At 33.7% G+C, this 17,566-nt stretch overlaps 2 protein-coding genes across 2 annotated transcripts; one reads left to right on the top strand and one right to left on the bottom strand.

Moving 5' to 3' along the window:
- Positions 1–279: 279 nt before the first annotated feature.
- LOC117928774 (probable sugar phosphate/phosphate translocator At3g11320) lies at positions 280–7,045 on the top strand. The gene is made up of 4 exons (XM_034848782.1): positions 280–1,031; positions 2,086–2,189; positions 2,319–2,547; positions 6,459–7,045. The coding sequence occupies exons 1-4, from the start codon at positions 591–593 to the stop codon at positions 6,603–6,605; spliced, it is 921 nt and encodes a 306-aa protein (XP_034704673.1). The 5' UTR covers positions 280–590; the 3' UTR covers positions 6,606–7,045.
- A 3,427-nt stretch (positions 7,046–10,472) lies between these two features.
- On the bottom strand, positions 10,473–14,701 carry LOC117928775 (LIM domain-containing protein WLIM2b). The gene is made up of 6 exons (XM_034848783.1): positions 14,489–14,701; positions 13,805–14,042; positions 13,471–13,570; positions 13,340–13,374; positions 13,134–13,223; positions 10,473–10,983 (listed from the first exon to the last, which is right to left on the bottom strand). The coding sequence occupies exons 2-6, from the start codon at positions 13,937–13,939 to the stop codon at positions 10,774–10,776; spliced, it is 570 nt and encodes a 189-aa protein (XP_034704674.1). The 5' UTR covers positions 13,940–14,042; positions 14,489–14,701; the 3' UTR covers positions 10,473–10,773.
- Between the last annotated feature and the right edge of the window lie 2,865 nt (positions 14,702–17,566).

The following is a 17,566-nucleotide window of genomic DNA, read 5'->3' as shown; positions in this document are numbered from 1 at the left end:
ATTAATTTATTTTCAGCTAATATTAGCATCGTATTTAAGAGTTTTTAATTATTATAATATTTTTTTTTGAAAATAAATAATTATAAAAAGGGCAAAAAAATTTTCATTTATTGGATATCGAAAATAATGATGAATTATGGTTTTGTAAAAGGAGGAGGAATAGAAGTCAACATAAAAATTTGGAAGTAGGGAAAAAAAAAGAAGGGAAAAGGAAAAATTACAGGAGAAACGTTGATAAAAATAATAAAATATAACAATAAGAGAGAGAAAGAGAGAGAGAGAGAGAGAGGCAGAGAGGGGGAGAGAAAACGAAGCCCAAACGCGTTCGCACCCGCCTGCTTAAAGAAATTGCAGATGCAAAAACGTCGTCGGTCGTCCTCAAAACTCTCAATCTCGAAATTTCTCTCTATAAAGCTCTCTCTATTATTTTCTCCTTCTTCTTCTCTTTATCTAAGCATGAAATTGTATCAGATCCATGGCTTATGAGTTTGATCAATCTTCTTCGTGAATTCGCTGAAAACCCTAACAGATCCATGTTCTCATAGTTTTCGTTTGGCTGCCTTTGACCAAAACCCTAGCCTCTCTCCACAATGAAGAATTCCAGCCGATTCTTCACGATCGGCCTCGTCACTGCCTGGTATTCGTCCAACATAGGGGTTTTGTTGCTCAACAAGTACTTGCTGAGCAACTATGGCTTCAAGTACCCGATCTTCCTCACCATGTGCCACATGACGGCCTGTTCTTTGCTCAGCTACGTCGCCATTGCCTGGATGAAGATGGTGCCCATGCAGACCATCCGATCGCGGGTCCAATTCATGAAGATCTCCGCCCTCAGCCTTGTCTTCTGCGCCTCCGTTGTCAGCGGTAACATTTCCCTTCGCTTTTTGCCGGTTTCATTCAACCAGGCGATCGGGGCCACCACGCCGTTTTTCACTGCGGTCTTTGCGTATCTTATGACCTTGAAGAGGGAGGCTTGGCTTACGTATGTTACTCTCATTCCCGTTGTCACTGGGGTCATCATCGCAAGCGGGGTATGCCAGTTTATTTAATTCTTTGACAATTTTAATGCTTTGTTTGGTTTTCGGGAATATTTTATGGGAAGGGAAGGAAAAGGATCGAGAAGAGGAAAATTTATTTTAACGATTTTGTCTCCTTCATTTCTTTGCTTCGTTTTTCTGATAGCCAAATGAAATATTTTGTTGTCTGAGTGGGTTCTGGGATTGATTTGGTTGGTTGTAGATGTTCCAATTTGGATTTTCTATTTGTAGTTTGAGTGCTATTTCTGCTGCTGAAAGGGAATTCTGGGAACTGCGGAGGAAAACATATACTTACGGTCTCTTTGATAGCTGATAAATTGCTACAGGAAATGGTTTTTTTTTTCTTTTTATTTTTTTCAAAGAAGGAAAATTTATGTAGGACCTGAGAAAAAAATTATCTCTATTCAACTGGCATAATATGATTATTGGACTAAGTTCAGGGTTGAGGTTTTTTTTTGGAGGGGTTATTCTTTTATTTTTGTTAATCGAGAGTCACTGCAAAAACAAAATATATGATTCAAAACTCCAGTTTTCTTCTTCCCCTTCAGTTTTCTGAGTTTTATTTTCAATCAAATGCCAATATTGTCATTTTAGTTTCAAATGATGAAGATGGGGATGATGATATCTTTGACGTTTTGCTGACATCTTTGAAACTGTCAATTGGATCGCTGGACTCTTCTGAATCTACCTTTTTTTTATATAAAGTAACTCTAGTTATTGCTGAAACATATAATAAAGTTTTTGTCAGAATACCACTTCCCCAAGCAGTTTCTTCTTGCTTTTGTTAATTAATGGATTTCTAAATTATCTTATGGTGATTGAATGTATTCTGGGAAAAATATCTGGAATAGGAATCCATGTTCTGTAAAATCTAGCCCCAGTAATTGCTGGAACATATAAGAATTTCTGTTGGGAATTCTGCTTCCAATCAGTTTCTTTTTGCTTTTGTTAGTTAATGGATTTTTGCATTGTTCATGGTGGTTGAATTATTTCCCATCAAACCATAATTATTCTGAGTCTTGTTATCCTTATTTTTATGTGGAAATAGGGTGAACCAAGTTTTCATCTATTTGGGTTTTTAATGTGTATTGGTGCTACTGCTGCAAGGGCACTTAAATCAGTGCTTCAAGGGATTCTGCTTTCTTCTGAGGGGTAATGACCATTTCTTGTCCACTCTTACATTGTATTCCATGGAAATTCAGGTCAAATCTTTTTATTTTACTTTTGGATCCATTATGAAATTGGAAATCAGTACTGAGAGATGTGTATTTTTTATTCAAGGGAGAAGCTGAATTCAATGAACCTGCTTTTATACATGGCTCCAATAGCCGTAGTATTTTTACTTCCTGCCACACTCTTTATGGAAGAAAATGTGGTTGGTATCACACTAGCACTTGCAAGAGATGATATAAAGATCGTTTGGTATCTGCTATTCAATTCTGCCCTAGCATATTTTGTAAATTTGACCAATTTTTTGGTCACAAAGCACACGAGTGCCCTAACTCTCCAGGTATGCTTCGGTTTCAGATCTTCTCTTTTCCCCTTTGTCATTAAACAAACACATTTTGCAGTTATTGACACCTGGTTTAGCTTCAGTATTTGGGCCATAAGAAACCAATGGTCTTTTTCCTAAAGAAACTCAAAGCTAAGGATGACTATTTACGTCCAATTGTTATGATGTCATATGGCGAAACTGCATAGTTACTAAAATCCAAATATAAAGAAAATTCAAACAGCTTTTAAGATGTCGGTTTCCATGCTTTGTTTGGCATTGTGCAGTTAATGCGTTCTTACAGTGGCGTATGTTGGACTAAGTTTTTCTTTTTATTTAAAGCAGTCCTCCATGACCTGTAAGTTCTTGTGGCTCAGCAGAGTGGTTGTGACCTTTAGGTTCTACAAAGAAAACATTGGAGAGCAGTTAAACATCTGACACTTTTGGATAATCTTTGCATATAATTTCTAAAAATATTCTTGAATAGGTGAATCTCAGAATGAAGCAAGAAATCAGAGTGAGTTATGAATCTTAGACATAGTGGAAATGAAGAATAGGAAAACCCAGTTAGTCACAAGGAACAAAACCATAAATTCCTGAATATCTGGTAGAAAGATGCTATAAAGTTCTATCCACACTCTACCTATAAGGCTAGAAATTTTTTTAGAAGCTAGAGTATCATGTAACCAACAAGTGTAAAGGAAGTGTAGTCATCACTAGGACTAGTTGTGTATGGTATTGGTTACTCAAAAACTTGTATTGATGAACTTCCATTAGTATAGAAACATTTCTTTCTGTGCCCCTTTTTGTTAGGCACTTACATCAATACATTTACCCTATTTGCATATCAGGGGAAAAAAATAGGAAAAATAATATCTTTTGAGGTGGTTATTACTTGTTAGTCTCTGAATTTTATCTGTTCAGGTTTTTAGGTTTGGACTGTTAGGGTATGAGCTCACAATTTATGTAAGTCTAACACCATTCAGACGTGGAGAGACAAATCTTTATATGAGAAACATTAAGCTATTAATTAACTTAAAAGCTTAAACTGTTAGGCAGCAGTTACGTATCACAGATAAATATAAAATAAATAGGAGAAGGGGACTTGAACTCTTTGGTTAATTATAACTCTTATACCATGTTAAGGTACTAACTTTCCTAAAAGATTAAGCTGTTAAGATATAGGCCAACAATGCATATCATGCTAACAAAAAAGATGTGCCAATAAGGAAGGGCTTAGTGATGAAACAAGGACATTTCATCTGCAATAGTGTATCATGCATGTGGGCTGTATTTTATGGGCTATATATGTTAGTTGGAATGAGTTGTGGGGTTTCTTCAGACACATCATTGGAAGTCCTTTGGGCAAATGCTGAGAATGTTATGATTTGAAGGTGGATTGAGTGTTGGAAGTTTTCGGTTTAATCTTTCTATGGTGCCCTTAATGAGAAATTTCATTTCCTAGGAAAACCATTTGGAGGCTTTCTGCTTCTCTAGGGGTCATGTATTTTTCCTTGACTATGACATAGATTAAGATCCTTACCATGAATCCTAAGAGAGGATTTGGTATAATCCCAATTGATGCATTACATATAGATGCTGGGTGGATCGATGATCTCTTTTTTCATTACCTTATGGATTTAGAAGCCTGGTTTCACATCTTGTTTCAATTTCTTACATCTTTGATTATGCCAAAATTCATGGATTATCTTCTTCTTCTTCTTCCTCTAGCCATACATTTATAAAATCACATCCTTATTCTGGTTCCATGAAATGGATATTACTGAAACAGGATTCTTTCTTCTTCTTCTTCTTCTTCTTCTTCTTCTTCTTCTTCTTCTTCTTCTTCCTGCAGCTATACATCTATAAAATCACATACTTCTTCTGGTTCCATGACATGATCTTCTTCTTCCATGAAATGAATGTTACTGAAATGTGACTCTTTCTTCTTCTTCTTCCTGTGGCTATACATCTATAAAATCACATCCTCCTGCTTCCATGAAATGAATGTTACTGAAATGGGATTCTTTCTCCTTCTTCTGGTTCCATGAAATGAATGTTACTGCAACAGGATTCTTTCTTCTTCTGTGGATATTTTTTTTTTAAAAAAGAAACTTTTTTAAACTAATGCAATCCCTTTATCCCCTCTCTGGATAAGAACTCATCTGATGTTGCTGGGGATAACTATACTTTCTATTGATGGCCTTGAGGCCTGGATCAAGTGGTAAAGGGATGGAAAGGGTTTGGGGGAGGTTCCAGGTTCAAGCCCCAATGGGGACAAAAATTTACCTATCACCGAAGAAAAAAAAAAACTATACTCTATTGATTTTGTTTGAAGCATTAGTTTGATGGAAGATTGGAATTAGTATTTGAGAGAGATATAGCTTTCTGTGGTTTGGTGAAGAAGTGCTACAGAACCTGTTTAACAGCTAAAAGTTTCCTTAGTTGCAGATTGGAATAGACTTGATGGTTTTGTAAATATATCCATTATCACTTCAGTACCTAGAATTCACTCCATTCTTCTTTATTTCTAGCTCAGAAAAAGCATCTTTTTCTTGGCTGTAGTTTAGATGGCATAAAGCTTTTCTGCCTCTTGCTACTTTCTTTTGTAACTGAAAGTTGGAGCTTACTGTCTGATTCAGCACTTATCCATAGAGATGATTTCTTTTGGATTATATATGTGTGTGTGTGTGTGTGTTTGTGTTTGTGTTAATTTTTAGACGGACTATTTTCTTCAAATTTCCTATTCTTTGGGTTTGTCGGTTCCTATTAATTTTCGTATTGTATTGAGGTAATTAAGTTAGTTATGATTACAATCGTTTTCTTTCTAGGATTTTTTAAGTTTATAAATGCATTGATTTAGTAAGGAGTGAAGAGATTTGCTTGTTGTTAATGAATAACATCAATTTTAGAATTCCTTTTAAGAATTGGAGTGAAGAGATTTGTTATTGTTGTTAATGAATAACGTCGATTTTAGAATTCCTTTTAAGAATTATGGTCACCTATTATTCTTAATGTTCTTTCATTATTATCAACAAAACTACAGATGCCTAGTTTTTTGTTATTTACTTTAAGAAAATCAACTAGTTCTAGAGGATGGTTTCCTTCATTGTTATTCAACTGTTCTGAACCGCACACAGCGGCAATTGTTAATAGTGTGTGGGGTAAGTGATATTAGAGTCAGAATGCCTGCTGCATCACCACCTGAGTTGCATTGAAATTTGGAAGTCAAGTGGGGCAAGGCAAGATGACCTTAGTTGAGGATATACAGATCTATTGGTGGCTTATGGATAGAAACAACTTACCTAGTAATATCATGCTACTCTGCATCCGTGGCATAAAATTTGAAATTTTTTATTTTATATGCAGTCCTTGCTAATATACCATTTTGTAGGTCTATAAACAGCTAGTGTTAGATTGTGGGCTGGGAGTGAATTTATGAGGAATTGTTTTCTCAGGAGAAAACTTGTTATTTAAATTTTGGAGATTTCTGCCACTGATCTTGAATGACCCCTGCTAGGCAGTTTCTATGCATGTCATGTAAAGATCAAGTAATATATTGTTTTCTTGCTAGGAACAGAAAATCAAAGTTTAGTGAATCCCACAGGGTTACAAGTTGAAAGGCTGTTGTCTGCATCACACTTTGCTGCCCCCTCTACCTTGTTTTTTAGCAAACGCCTTAGAACCCAACATTTTTTTTGATTCATGAAAAAATGAATCATTTGATTTCTGTATGAAGGCTATCCATTGTTATGAGGGAGAATACCTCGAGTAGGTTATCGGTTTAGCCATTCTGTGATTGTGTGTGTATGTGAAGTTTGTCCCTTTCTTTGTCTTTTTCTCATTTTTACCTTTTCTATTTTTTATCAAAATCTACAAATGCTTCCTTTCATCTTTTAAATTTAGATGTCTTTTTTGGGGTATCGCAGGTCCTGGGAAATGCAAAAGGGGCTGTGGCTGTGGTGGTCTCAATTTTGATCTTTAGAAATCCTGTCTCAGTTACTGGCATGCTAGGTTACTCTCTCACAGTGTTTGGCGTCATCCTCTACAGTGAGGCAAAGAAGCGAAGCAAATGACAAATTACCGTGGGAATACAAATTCTGTCTCTGTTTTTCTTTATGCAAGGACCGGGGCCAACCTCCTGGAGGCAAGTATTGGTCGGCCCTGCTCACAGTTGGTGTCCTTGGATTTTGCCCCCTCTCAGTTCTATTTTTTTCCCTGGAAGCCCTGGGTGACCGGCTTCCATCTGTATCAGCAACAGCCACCAGAGTAGCCCAGAGTAGAAAACTTCAATAAATGACTGATTTTTCTCTCTACTTCCCCAGTTTGGGTTATGGAGGGATATCTTTTTCCGTTTCTTCCCTTCTTTTTTCTTTTCCTTTTTTTTTTTCTTACTCTTTTTATTCTTTTCCAAGAAAGGGTTGTAGAATTGGGTCTCCACACAATCAGTCTGTTATTAACATTTGTCATATTGATTAATTAATGAAAGACACTCATAATTTTACCATTTCACTAATCTCATGCGTTAATGGCTATTTCCTTTTTCTTTTCTTTCTAGCTTCCTCCTTGCTCGGGAAAAAAATTACCATAAAATATGAAGAAAGGCCACACAGCAACATGGCAAATTTGGACAATGACATCCTCCAAATCCTAGAGCCCAGGCAAGGTTAGTAAAAAGAAGAGTCTAGCTGTTCTGGATATGGCTTCCATGTTGTAGAATGAGATTAACTAGATTAGGTAGAGAGACCTTTAAAATACAGGTGAAAAAGAATCTTATTCTTATTTTTCTATATATATCAAAAGGATTTTATTCACTTTTCAAGAAAAGGTATTGAGTAGTTTTATCTAAATTTTGCTAACTTTAGTTTTTGACATTTTTTTTATAGGTAAAAGAGTACATATATTACTATACATGAAATATACAAAAAAATGTTCAGTATAGATGAAAAGTTTAAGAAACAAAAAACCTCTTTCCTTACTTTATGTTCAACTTATCTACAAAATTAAATATAGATGTTATGTGGTCCTCTAGATACATCTAAGTCCAATTAATAAAAGTAAATACAAAATTGAATTTGATTGTTTGATTGGAGTGCTCAACATCATTGAAATCCCTTTTATTCCTTTCCTTTCGAAGAGTTCATAACAAGCATAAGGGAATGACGCTCCATGTTTTTTCCATTTTTTATAGAATCATGTCAACCTGACATGCTACTTTTAACTGAAGAAGACATCACCTACTCCACTCAAAAAAGAGAATAAATTAGATGTCACACCATTCATCATTGATCCTTTGTAGCAATGCAAAAGTAAGTGGTTTTTTTTGTTTACTCCTCACCTTTGTAAGAGTAACACTTAGAAGAGTCCAACACCTCATTTTAAGTTGGTCAAGAGTTAGAATTCTACCCAAGACGCTTCCCAAGCAAGGAAATTGACTTTCAATGGTGCCCAAGTGTTTTATGCTAGACTAGTGGGCAATGATTCTCTATATCCCTAGAAAAGGAACAATAAAAAGATCTAATTGACAATTTGTCGTTCTTGGATTCATTCCTATTCAGTTTGTCATCCACTTCCCTTTTAATTGACAATGACCGTAATTTTTGAAAGAAAATCTTCGTTTCATTAAGTTCTCAATCATTGAACTATCTTAAAAAATAAGGGTTTCAATCACCCCCTTTCTCAACCTGCTCCTATGTCTCCGTCACCTATCCATTTTGGTTAGAAGCAAAAGAGAATAAGTTCGTTCAAGTAGACTTCTAAAATTTGATCCTCGCTTCACAAGTCTTTCTAGAATTTAAACATTTTCCCATTCCCAACTAAAAATGGAAACCTACTTGTTATACCCTCCATTCGTTTCCTGACTCCTCTTTCTCTCCGAACTTCCCTATCATGCTTTCTAAAGTTTCCTTTTCTTTAACAAAGCTCCCATTCTATTGACCATACAAGATCTTATTTAGGATATAATGATTACAAATTCCAATGCACCCATCCTTCTTTCCCAAGCAAACGAAGTTCACCAAATAAGGTCTTTTCTCTACCACGCCACCTCCCATGAACAAGACAAAATTAATACCCTAATATAATGTAGTATTTAAGTTGAGAAATATTTGATTAAAATAGATGAAATAATTCTCAAATTATGAATATAACCGTATCCATGTTTTTCCTTGAAAAATTCTTTTTTTTTTTTTACATAAATACTTTTTACCATTTCAAGCATTTACATATAATTTTCAAACAAAATGTTATTTTTGTAAGAAAATAGCGAGGACATTTTTGTCAAAATGAGATAAAAAAAGAACAAAATATTAAATTTCAAAATTTGGGTTTTCACTTACCATTTTAATCAAATAATCCTTAAATTAAATTATTTATTTTATAAAATTAAATAGTTTATTATATCAAATTATTGTATTAAATTAATGGATTTGATATGGATGAGATTAATAGATACAATTTATTCCTATGCATAGCGAGGTTGAAACTTTTATGGGCAAACTTTCTTTAAAATTTTGTGAAAAAACTTTCTTTAAACTTTTATGAACAAACTTTCTTTTAACCTGTTAATATTTTAATTAATTTATTTATTTATTTCTTTTCCTTAGTGCAACTCAACCTAACGATACATATCCCGTCTTAATTTAAATTTTGACTTTACACCATGTAATTCATCTTATCTAACCAACTTTAATTTAACTATGTTAAGGTTGAAGTCATCCCACATCGAAAGAGGACAAAAAGGGAGAGCTTTCTTGTCATTTCCCTCCAATTGGGAGAGGGATTGTAATCTTGTTTTCATAGTAGATATTTTTTTTTCAATTTTATCAAGGTTTCCTATTTTATTTACTTATCCCATATGCCCTAATTACTCCCTTTATTATTTATAGCACCTTTAAAAAAAGAAAAGAACAAATGATAACAATAATAATAATAAAAAAAGTGTTATAGTTAAGAATGGACTTATTTGATAATAAGTATAGTAAAGAAAAAAAAATAATATATATATATATATATATATATATGGAGAGTTACGCAACTGCTTTGGTTGCTTGAGGGTGGAGCCGGCAATGCACCTGAGGCTCCAGTTTTCTCTTCTTCTATCTTAGCACACAAGTAGAATCTGATGCATCCCATCTCTGCAATTTTGTAGACCGTCATAGGTTGATTCGGTTACAAGCTAGAGTCACTCGGCTTCCCAATGGAATCGCCTTTGCAAAGGAATTGACTTATCTCAGTGCAAAAATGCCAATGCAGTTAACTCCCTTCTCCATTTCTATACTGGTAGCTTCTTCTGGCTGCAAATTTTTTAGGCCAAAAGGAATTGTAAATTTGTACTCCATTCAAACCACCCATCAGTTGCTCCTGGATTGTCTTTCCAGAGAAGATTAAACCACCCACGCCTTGTACAGAATTCAAGATTACGCTCCAGTGGTTCATGCTGAAATAGGAATTCAGATAGTCTGTCTTTTGATTTTTTTGAGAGAATGATACCACAAAAATTAAGCAGGAAATCCAACTCATTTCCCTCTGCAGGTCGGCACCAAAACGCCGCCGTTTTGCCAAGGGCTTTAACAATTCCTTTCTATTGAGCAATTCCATTGAACATTACCCCTAATAAATTGTAGCACACAAATGGCTTCAATCAACCAAACCTACCCGTTGAACGTCTGTCGGCTACGCGCGCCCACTTGGTTTTCTGTTGAGGGCCCAGTAAAGGTGGTTGGTCAACACATCTTATCTACATGATTCCTTCATCATTATGTTATTCTGCCTTTTTGTAAGTTCCTCTATTTTTTTTAGAACCATGAACCACAAACCACCGTTATAAAAAGACCCTCCTAATGTTGTACATTCGCCATCACACGAGGGCCGAAGACAAATAAATGCAAGCAATTTTTATTTATTTTGTGGCTATGGCCAACTCATTTGATACTCTTTTGATATGTATGAAACAAGATAAACCTTTGTGTTTTCCTGCTTTCATTTGTTCGTTTTTGCAACGGCACAAAACAGGAGCTAACAACAGTCACTCTTGGTAATAAAGTTCATTTCACAACTGTGGGAATGCACATTCCCATAAATCAAACACAGAGATGACAACACGGATGAGCAGAAAACAAGGACAAGAGAACAGTATCGTCTTTGACAGTTTCTCACCCTGGAAATCATGGCAAAATCTAAAGAAAACACACCCAAAAACAAAACAAAGCCATGTAATTAGAGGATAAAATATTGTTATGGAGTTCAAGCATCAGGAACAGAGGCTGCTGAGCGCTTCATTGATGCGGACTTAATTAGATGGTTGTAGCTTCCTTTCTCCTTGAAAAGCTGGGCAAAATGGTGTTTGCAATACAAAATGCCCTCAAGGGCTGCATAATTTGATGGGGATATTGGGCAGCCACCATGGGAGCACTTGAAACATGATTTGTGATAAGCCTGGCTCTCCACGGTTACCTGAAAATTTTGAATATATTTCATATAATGCTAATCAAAGCAAATGAGCATTTCCAACAATATTTTCATTTTCAAGGAAGAAAGCTTGAATAACATAATTTGCACTCTGTTCTAAAGAATATGAAACTACAGACACATTAAAATTTTCACTCAAAAACCTGACATAAGATTTGCGCTTTTTTAAAGCTTTAATCACTTCTCTTTGTATTAGTAGAAGAGATAATTTGAATTTGTATTTTTTTTTTTCAAATAAATTCTGCCCTTTATTTTGGATTGATAAGCTGGAACTGAAGATATAACAAGTTTGCAGAGCAACAGCACTCAGTTGAGCTATCATCTGTCAGTGTTGAATCAGCAAACATGTCTTTTGATCCAATTTAAAAGAAGATATATTGTGATTGCTCCATTAGCTCACTTCTCCATCACTTTGGGAGCCACTCTGAACCCATACGTCATTTTCTTAATCTAAGGACTTAGCCACTAGTCTATCAAATAAAAAAGCAGCAGCAGCATCTCCTAAGTCTTAAACTGACAATTTAGATTTGGTTACATGAATAGCATTTGACTCTATACCTCTTTTTGATGGATAACATTTGTTTTCTGGGAATTAGACCTTAATACCACTGGGTCCAAGTACAACGGTAATCATACCAAGTTTACCATGGCAAAACCACTTTTGAATATTTGAACTTGTGCTCAGCTCCTCATACAGTGAACACTATTGAGAAGACATCATCAGCCAAAAGTCCACAATCTCAACTCTCAAGTGAGGAGCAGTTTTGCGTTGAGATGGCTGGTGGCAAAAATATTTTGCTATGTATCACCTGGATCCTTCAAAAGGAAAGATGCTAACCTGAGAAAACTTGGCAAAGCCAACTTGAGCTCCAACATAAGGGAGCTACTGTAAGACTGAACCCTCATTTTCTAGTCACTAATTTTGTTGTAATGTCAACATTCTGACCTGCAACCGAAGTCATCACAACACCTAGGTGAGCCTACATCAAGGCCCTACCAATTGCATAGGCACCTAGGTTATCATTCTTGTACGTTTCATGCATTGTGTTCATTGGTTTTCTCAAGTCCATCACTAACTATAAATTTGCAAAGTAATTGTTGAACATAATGAAAATTACAGAGAAGATTATAATTAAAAAAATCATTAATAAAAGGTCCCTAAGCAACATTTCTTAGAAAAGAAAAAGAAGTCAAGATTGAAAGGCAAACATGTAAGATGAAACTCCAGCAAGAGCATCAAATTTGACCAAAATACTAGAAATAATCATAATGGACCACGATTAGTTCATTTCAATCAATGTATCCGTTTAGACAAAATAACAACTTGGAGAAGCAAAAGGTCATTTCCTAACTGAAGATATAAGAAGGGCAAAACATATTGGAAATAAAGCATGATGATAAAGATATGGTTGTCTTCTTGAGCTAGAGCTTTATCGCAAAGTTTTCTTTGATTACATTTCTTTTCTTCAACATCAAGTTTTAAGTTTGTAATGGTAAATGTTATAGAATTTGTTAAACAAGTTCTAGATGGATAAGTGGCCAGTGTCAATATTCTGATTTCAAAACGATACCTAATTGATGTTATGGTGTAACAGTAAGCTTAGGCATGCGGCCAAAGCAGAAAGGAGAACAGTGCACCTACCCAGATACAGCTCCAGGGCACAGTAACCAAACCTTCAGAAATAGCATAGCAAGCTATACGGACTAAACTTCAAAACGAGAAGACAGGGGGGTTGGTTTTGCCTAAGTGATTGTAATATGATACAAGCCCTTACTGTATGATCCTTATCAGAAGGTTTATAAATAAATATACAGGTTTAATCAGTCACAGATATGAAGGAAACTACATCAAAGTCAAACTCTTGTACTACATTTCCTAATTGGAAAGTTACTCCAAACACAAAGTATGAGAAGACTTAGACAAGTAACAATCAGGTGGATGAACCTATTAACAACAAGATAGTTTGAACCTGTAACACTTCCACACCTCAAAGAACTAAATATAGCACCCATCTCACATGAGACAATGGAAAAATAATAACCTAAAGCAAGCAAATAAAAGGAAAAAGGGAATGTAACTTTTCAAGAAGAATAACATAACATGGTAACCTCTTTTTTAGACCTTAGAACCCCACCTTCTCAAGTGGATAAGCTGTTTTACCACAGGTTGCACATTTCTCTTGTGTCCCAGAAAACATGCTGGCAGCTTTGCTGGGTGACCTTGTCTGAAAGCCACACAAGGTACTGAGAATCAGAGATGGCATTGACCAACATAATATATACCCAATCTTAAATTTATCCACTTGGAGCTAATGTACAAATGGTTGCACGGAAGATTTACCAGCTCTGGAGTTAACTTCTCAGCTGACTTCGCAGCTGTTGAAAATGAAATATATTGCACATTAAACAATGGAATAGAAACCATTGAGAAATCAAACAAAGAATCTTATCTGGTGAAACAAGAAGACTCACGTGACTGAAAATTCTTGTTGAAATTTCCAGACTCCTTAAAGAGCTGCTCAAAGTGAGGCTTACAGTAAAGAACACCCTCCATTGAGGAATAATTGCTCAGCTGAAAACATATGTATATCAGATATAATAACAATCACTTTAATTTTGCATTACTATTGTAGAGAACAAACACAGATTTTTAAGTCAGATCCATAAATTATGTCTGTTACTCAATGAAATAAAATATTTTTAGATACAAATTACTGACAGCTTGTGTGAAAACAGACCAAGATCTTCAACAGGAAAGTAACAAAAGGTAACAAAAGAACAAACAATATATAGAAGCAGAGGCCACCTTAAGTGTCCCATTGCAGTGAGAGCACTTGAAGCACGATTTATGGTAAACCACTCCATCAGCAGACAACTGCTCAACCGGATAAACAGTCTTCAGGCACGCCTTGCATTTCTGTTGTGTGCCAATGAAAGACATAATTGTGCGTGCCTTAGATCCGACTTTTTATCCGATTCGGAAATGCGAGATTGGCTTCGGAAATATATGCTTAGATTTGCCTTTCCCTCAGCTGCTCAGAAAACTTCAAGCACACCAAAAATAAAAATAAAAATAAAAATAAAAACCACAATCGTACAATGCCAAACTAAGAGATGCTCATTCACGCTCGTTTGGTTGCTAAGAAAAATCCAAGAAAGAAATAGGAAAAATAAATGGCAACTAACCGAAAAAAAATACCTGCACAACTATTTGACTCAATTAAGGTCAACATATCATTTTCAGGAGATCAAAAAGCACAAATTTCAAAATCTATTTATCTTTTCCTTTCCTACATTTTCTCTACAACCAAACGGAGGCTCAAAAGAACCGATCTGGAATCCGGAGAAACAATAAACGACCAAAATCAGAAAAACTCGTCAAAACTGGTCAAACAATCACAACAACATGAGCAAAAAAACAGAGTCGAATCGAGATCTAGCTGAAGAAAGCGGTGACAGAATCAATCTCGTTAGACCAAAAGCCGCCTACCTAAACAAGCCAGAAATCGTTGATCCGTGAGGTCTTCAGAAATGAAGGTCTTAATCAACAGCCAGAAATTAAAGATTCAGAGGCGATTTGGAGAATCAAAATCCAAGCTAACGTAAAAGAGAGCGGGAGAAAGAGGATTGGACGCTTTTTGCAGGGAGCGGATGCTGCGAAGTAGTGGATGATGATAGAGAAAGAAAGAAAGAGAGAGATAGAGAGAGGGATTAAAAAAATATCTTCGCTGGAAATTTATTGGCTCCATTTTGTCTCGTTCAACGACCCTGTACGCGGCTTTTCCCCTTTTGCTTTTCCTTTCCTTTCTTTTTCTCTTTTATTTTTATTTTTTAAAAATTAAATAAATAAATAAATAAATAACAATTTTCATTCCAAAACAAAAAATATAGAATTGAAATTTATTCTTTTAGATTATGATTGGTTATCATAGGAGGAAAAGAAATTAAAGAGAAAAAGTGAAAGGAAATAAAAAAATTGAAGAAAAATAAAAAATAAATTTAAAATTAATAAATTATTTTTTATATATTTCTTCAAACTCATTTTATTTAATTTTTTTAATATATAAAGATTAAATAATTTTAAAATATATAAAATTTTAACTAATTTTAATTATATTTATTTAAAAAAATTATAGTGAAACCAAACATTAAAAACCATTTTCCTTCGTATTTCTTTTTATTTCTTTAATACTTTCCGAGAATCAAACATAATCTTTAATCAGCGTCGTCGTATGTCGTATCACAAATCCGTTGAGATGTGATAATCTCTGTAATGATTTTTTAATTAAAATAATTTATATGTTGCATTATTAAAAAAATAGTATTATTAGACGTGTCATGGTTCAATCCTAATATTTTTCACAGCTGTGCCAAGTTATTTGATTACTTAGTCTAGCCCTTTAATTATGGCAATATTTTAATTATTTCGAGTGAAAGAAAACTTAATCTGAGCGTGGAAATAGGATGATTAAAATCTATGTAAAGAACTTTGCTTTGAAAAAGGAAAAAGATTTTCAGCCAATATGAGCTTGATACTTTGAGGGCCCTAGCCTTCTTTGTACAAATAAAGGGCGGATCTTGTAAGAGTCAAGAGTCGCAATTCCCATGAGAGACCTGGCTGTTGTAAAGGGACCATGCGTTGGGGAAAAGTTCACTTTATTCATCGACTGTGCTTTGGAAAGGCATTTACCATAACTCGTGGACTACATTATTATGTAAATCTCAAGGACATTTACAAGTCTTTCAGATTTGAAGTTGAAATATGACCTCTTGTAATCACTTTTTTTTTTTTTTTAAATATAAAACCTTTTTTAAATATTTTTATTATTTTTTATTTTTTACTTTATTTTCTCGTCTATCTCTCTTCTATTTTTGTTATTGATCTATATCTCTCTCAATTATGAATGACAACAAAACATGTCACCTTCATCCTAACTTTGTCCTATTTATTTATATTTATTTTTATCCCTGATTTAAAAAATAATAATTGGGTGAGTTGGCAAAATATAGCAAATTTTGATATGATGAATTTATAATTATTTTTTTTTAATTTTTTAATTTTTTTTATAATTTAAAATTTTATTAAAAATAAATATAATTTGTGAATAAAGGAAAATTATATATATATATATTTATGAAAAATAACATTTTATTTATGTTAAAAAATGAAAATTTTTTTTTTAAAAAAAATCAACTACAATAAATTTTTATTTAAATTATATATAATCAAGTTGGGGTTTTTCAAACATTTCCCAAACTTTATCCTATCAAGGATCACGTAGTCAGATACTTGAAAAAATCGCCTCATTATCATCCTTACACTTAATCTAAATTACCCTCTTAATTTTCTCATTTAAATTTCTCCAACTCTCTCGCCACCCAAGCCTCTACTTTGTTTCCAACTCCTTCATCCTTTCTTATTATTGCGACTTTGTCGGCCTTTTTCTTACCACCATGACTTAGGGATATTTTTTTTTATTAGGGCTTTATTGCTCTTTTTCACTACTATGATTTTATCCTTTTTTCTTATTACCCCAACTACATTTTTATATTAGTGTATGTCAACTTTAATACAATCCATTTATCAAACATTACAATAGTTTTATTTTTGACACTTTGTAACATATCTTATTCTCTCATAATTATAATAATTTTATTTATTTATTGACATTTTTTGGTTGTATAGGAAATAATAAAATTTTACATTAAATTTATATGAGGTTATTTGTGAAAGTGAGTTACATGAAGTAAAATCCATCCAGATTTAATAATTGAAATATGGATGTTACGCATATTAATTTATTTATTAATATTTGAGTACACCTATATATGTTAATTGAAAATTTAATCAGGTGTGTTAAATTCTTTATAAACGAAACTTAACATAAATGAAGTGAGATTTTTTATATTGTATCATAATTAGAATTATAATATAACTTGAAAAATTTTCACTTAATTTGCGATAAATTTCATTTACAAAGAATTTAACACATATTAAGTTATCAACCAACTAATTCATTTGTACTTAATTGTTGTTAAATTTTGACTTATAAAGAATTTAATACCTATTAAGTCTAACTTTAAATTATTAAATGTTTACTTTGCTTTATGTAATCTTTTTTCAAACCTAACCCACCAAGTCTAATTCAAATTCTCTCATTTTCTATCTAATAAAAAAAGGTTAAATTTAAAATTATTATAATTTTTAATAAATAAGATATCATTTGTTTTGTTGTTGACAATTATTTATTAATATTAATTGATATGATTAAAGTGAATTTATTATTAATAGGTTGAATTAATTAAATAAAAAAACCGAGACTATAATGTTGTGTAACTTTTTGAGCTTGTCATATATTAGGATGAAAGTAAAATTGTGATAACAAGAGGGACCAATGAAGTCATCCTAGTGAGAGGTCCAACAAAACCATGTGAGGGAAAGAGATCGAAGAAGTAATGATGATGAGAGGAAAACCGAGCTGGAAAGAAGATGAGGGATTTACGAGATAATGGATGGTGAATGAGTTTGAGAGACGTCCAAAGAAGAAAGAAAGAGCAAAGATTAGAG

Source organism: Vitis riparia, chromosome 13 (genome assembly GCF_004353265.1).
Source record: "Vitis riparia cultivar Riparia Gloire de Montpellier isolate 1030 chromosome 13, EGFV_Vit.rip_1.0, whole genome shotgun sequence".
Taxonomy (NCBI): Eukaryota; Viridiplantae; Streptophyta; class Magnoliopsida; order Vitales; family Vitaceae; genus Vitis; species Vitis riparia.
This window is presented reverse-complemented; position numbering and strand designations above follow the sequence as displayed.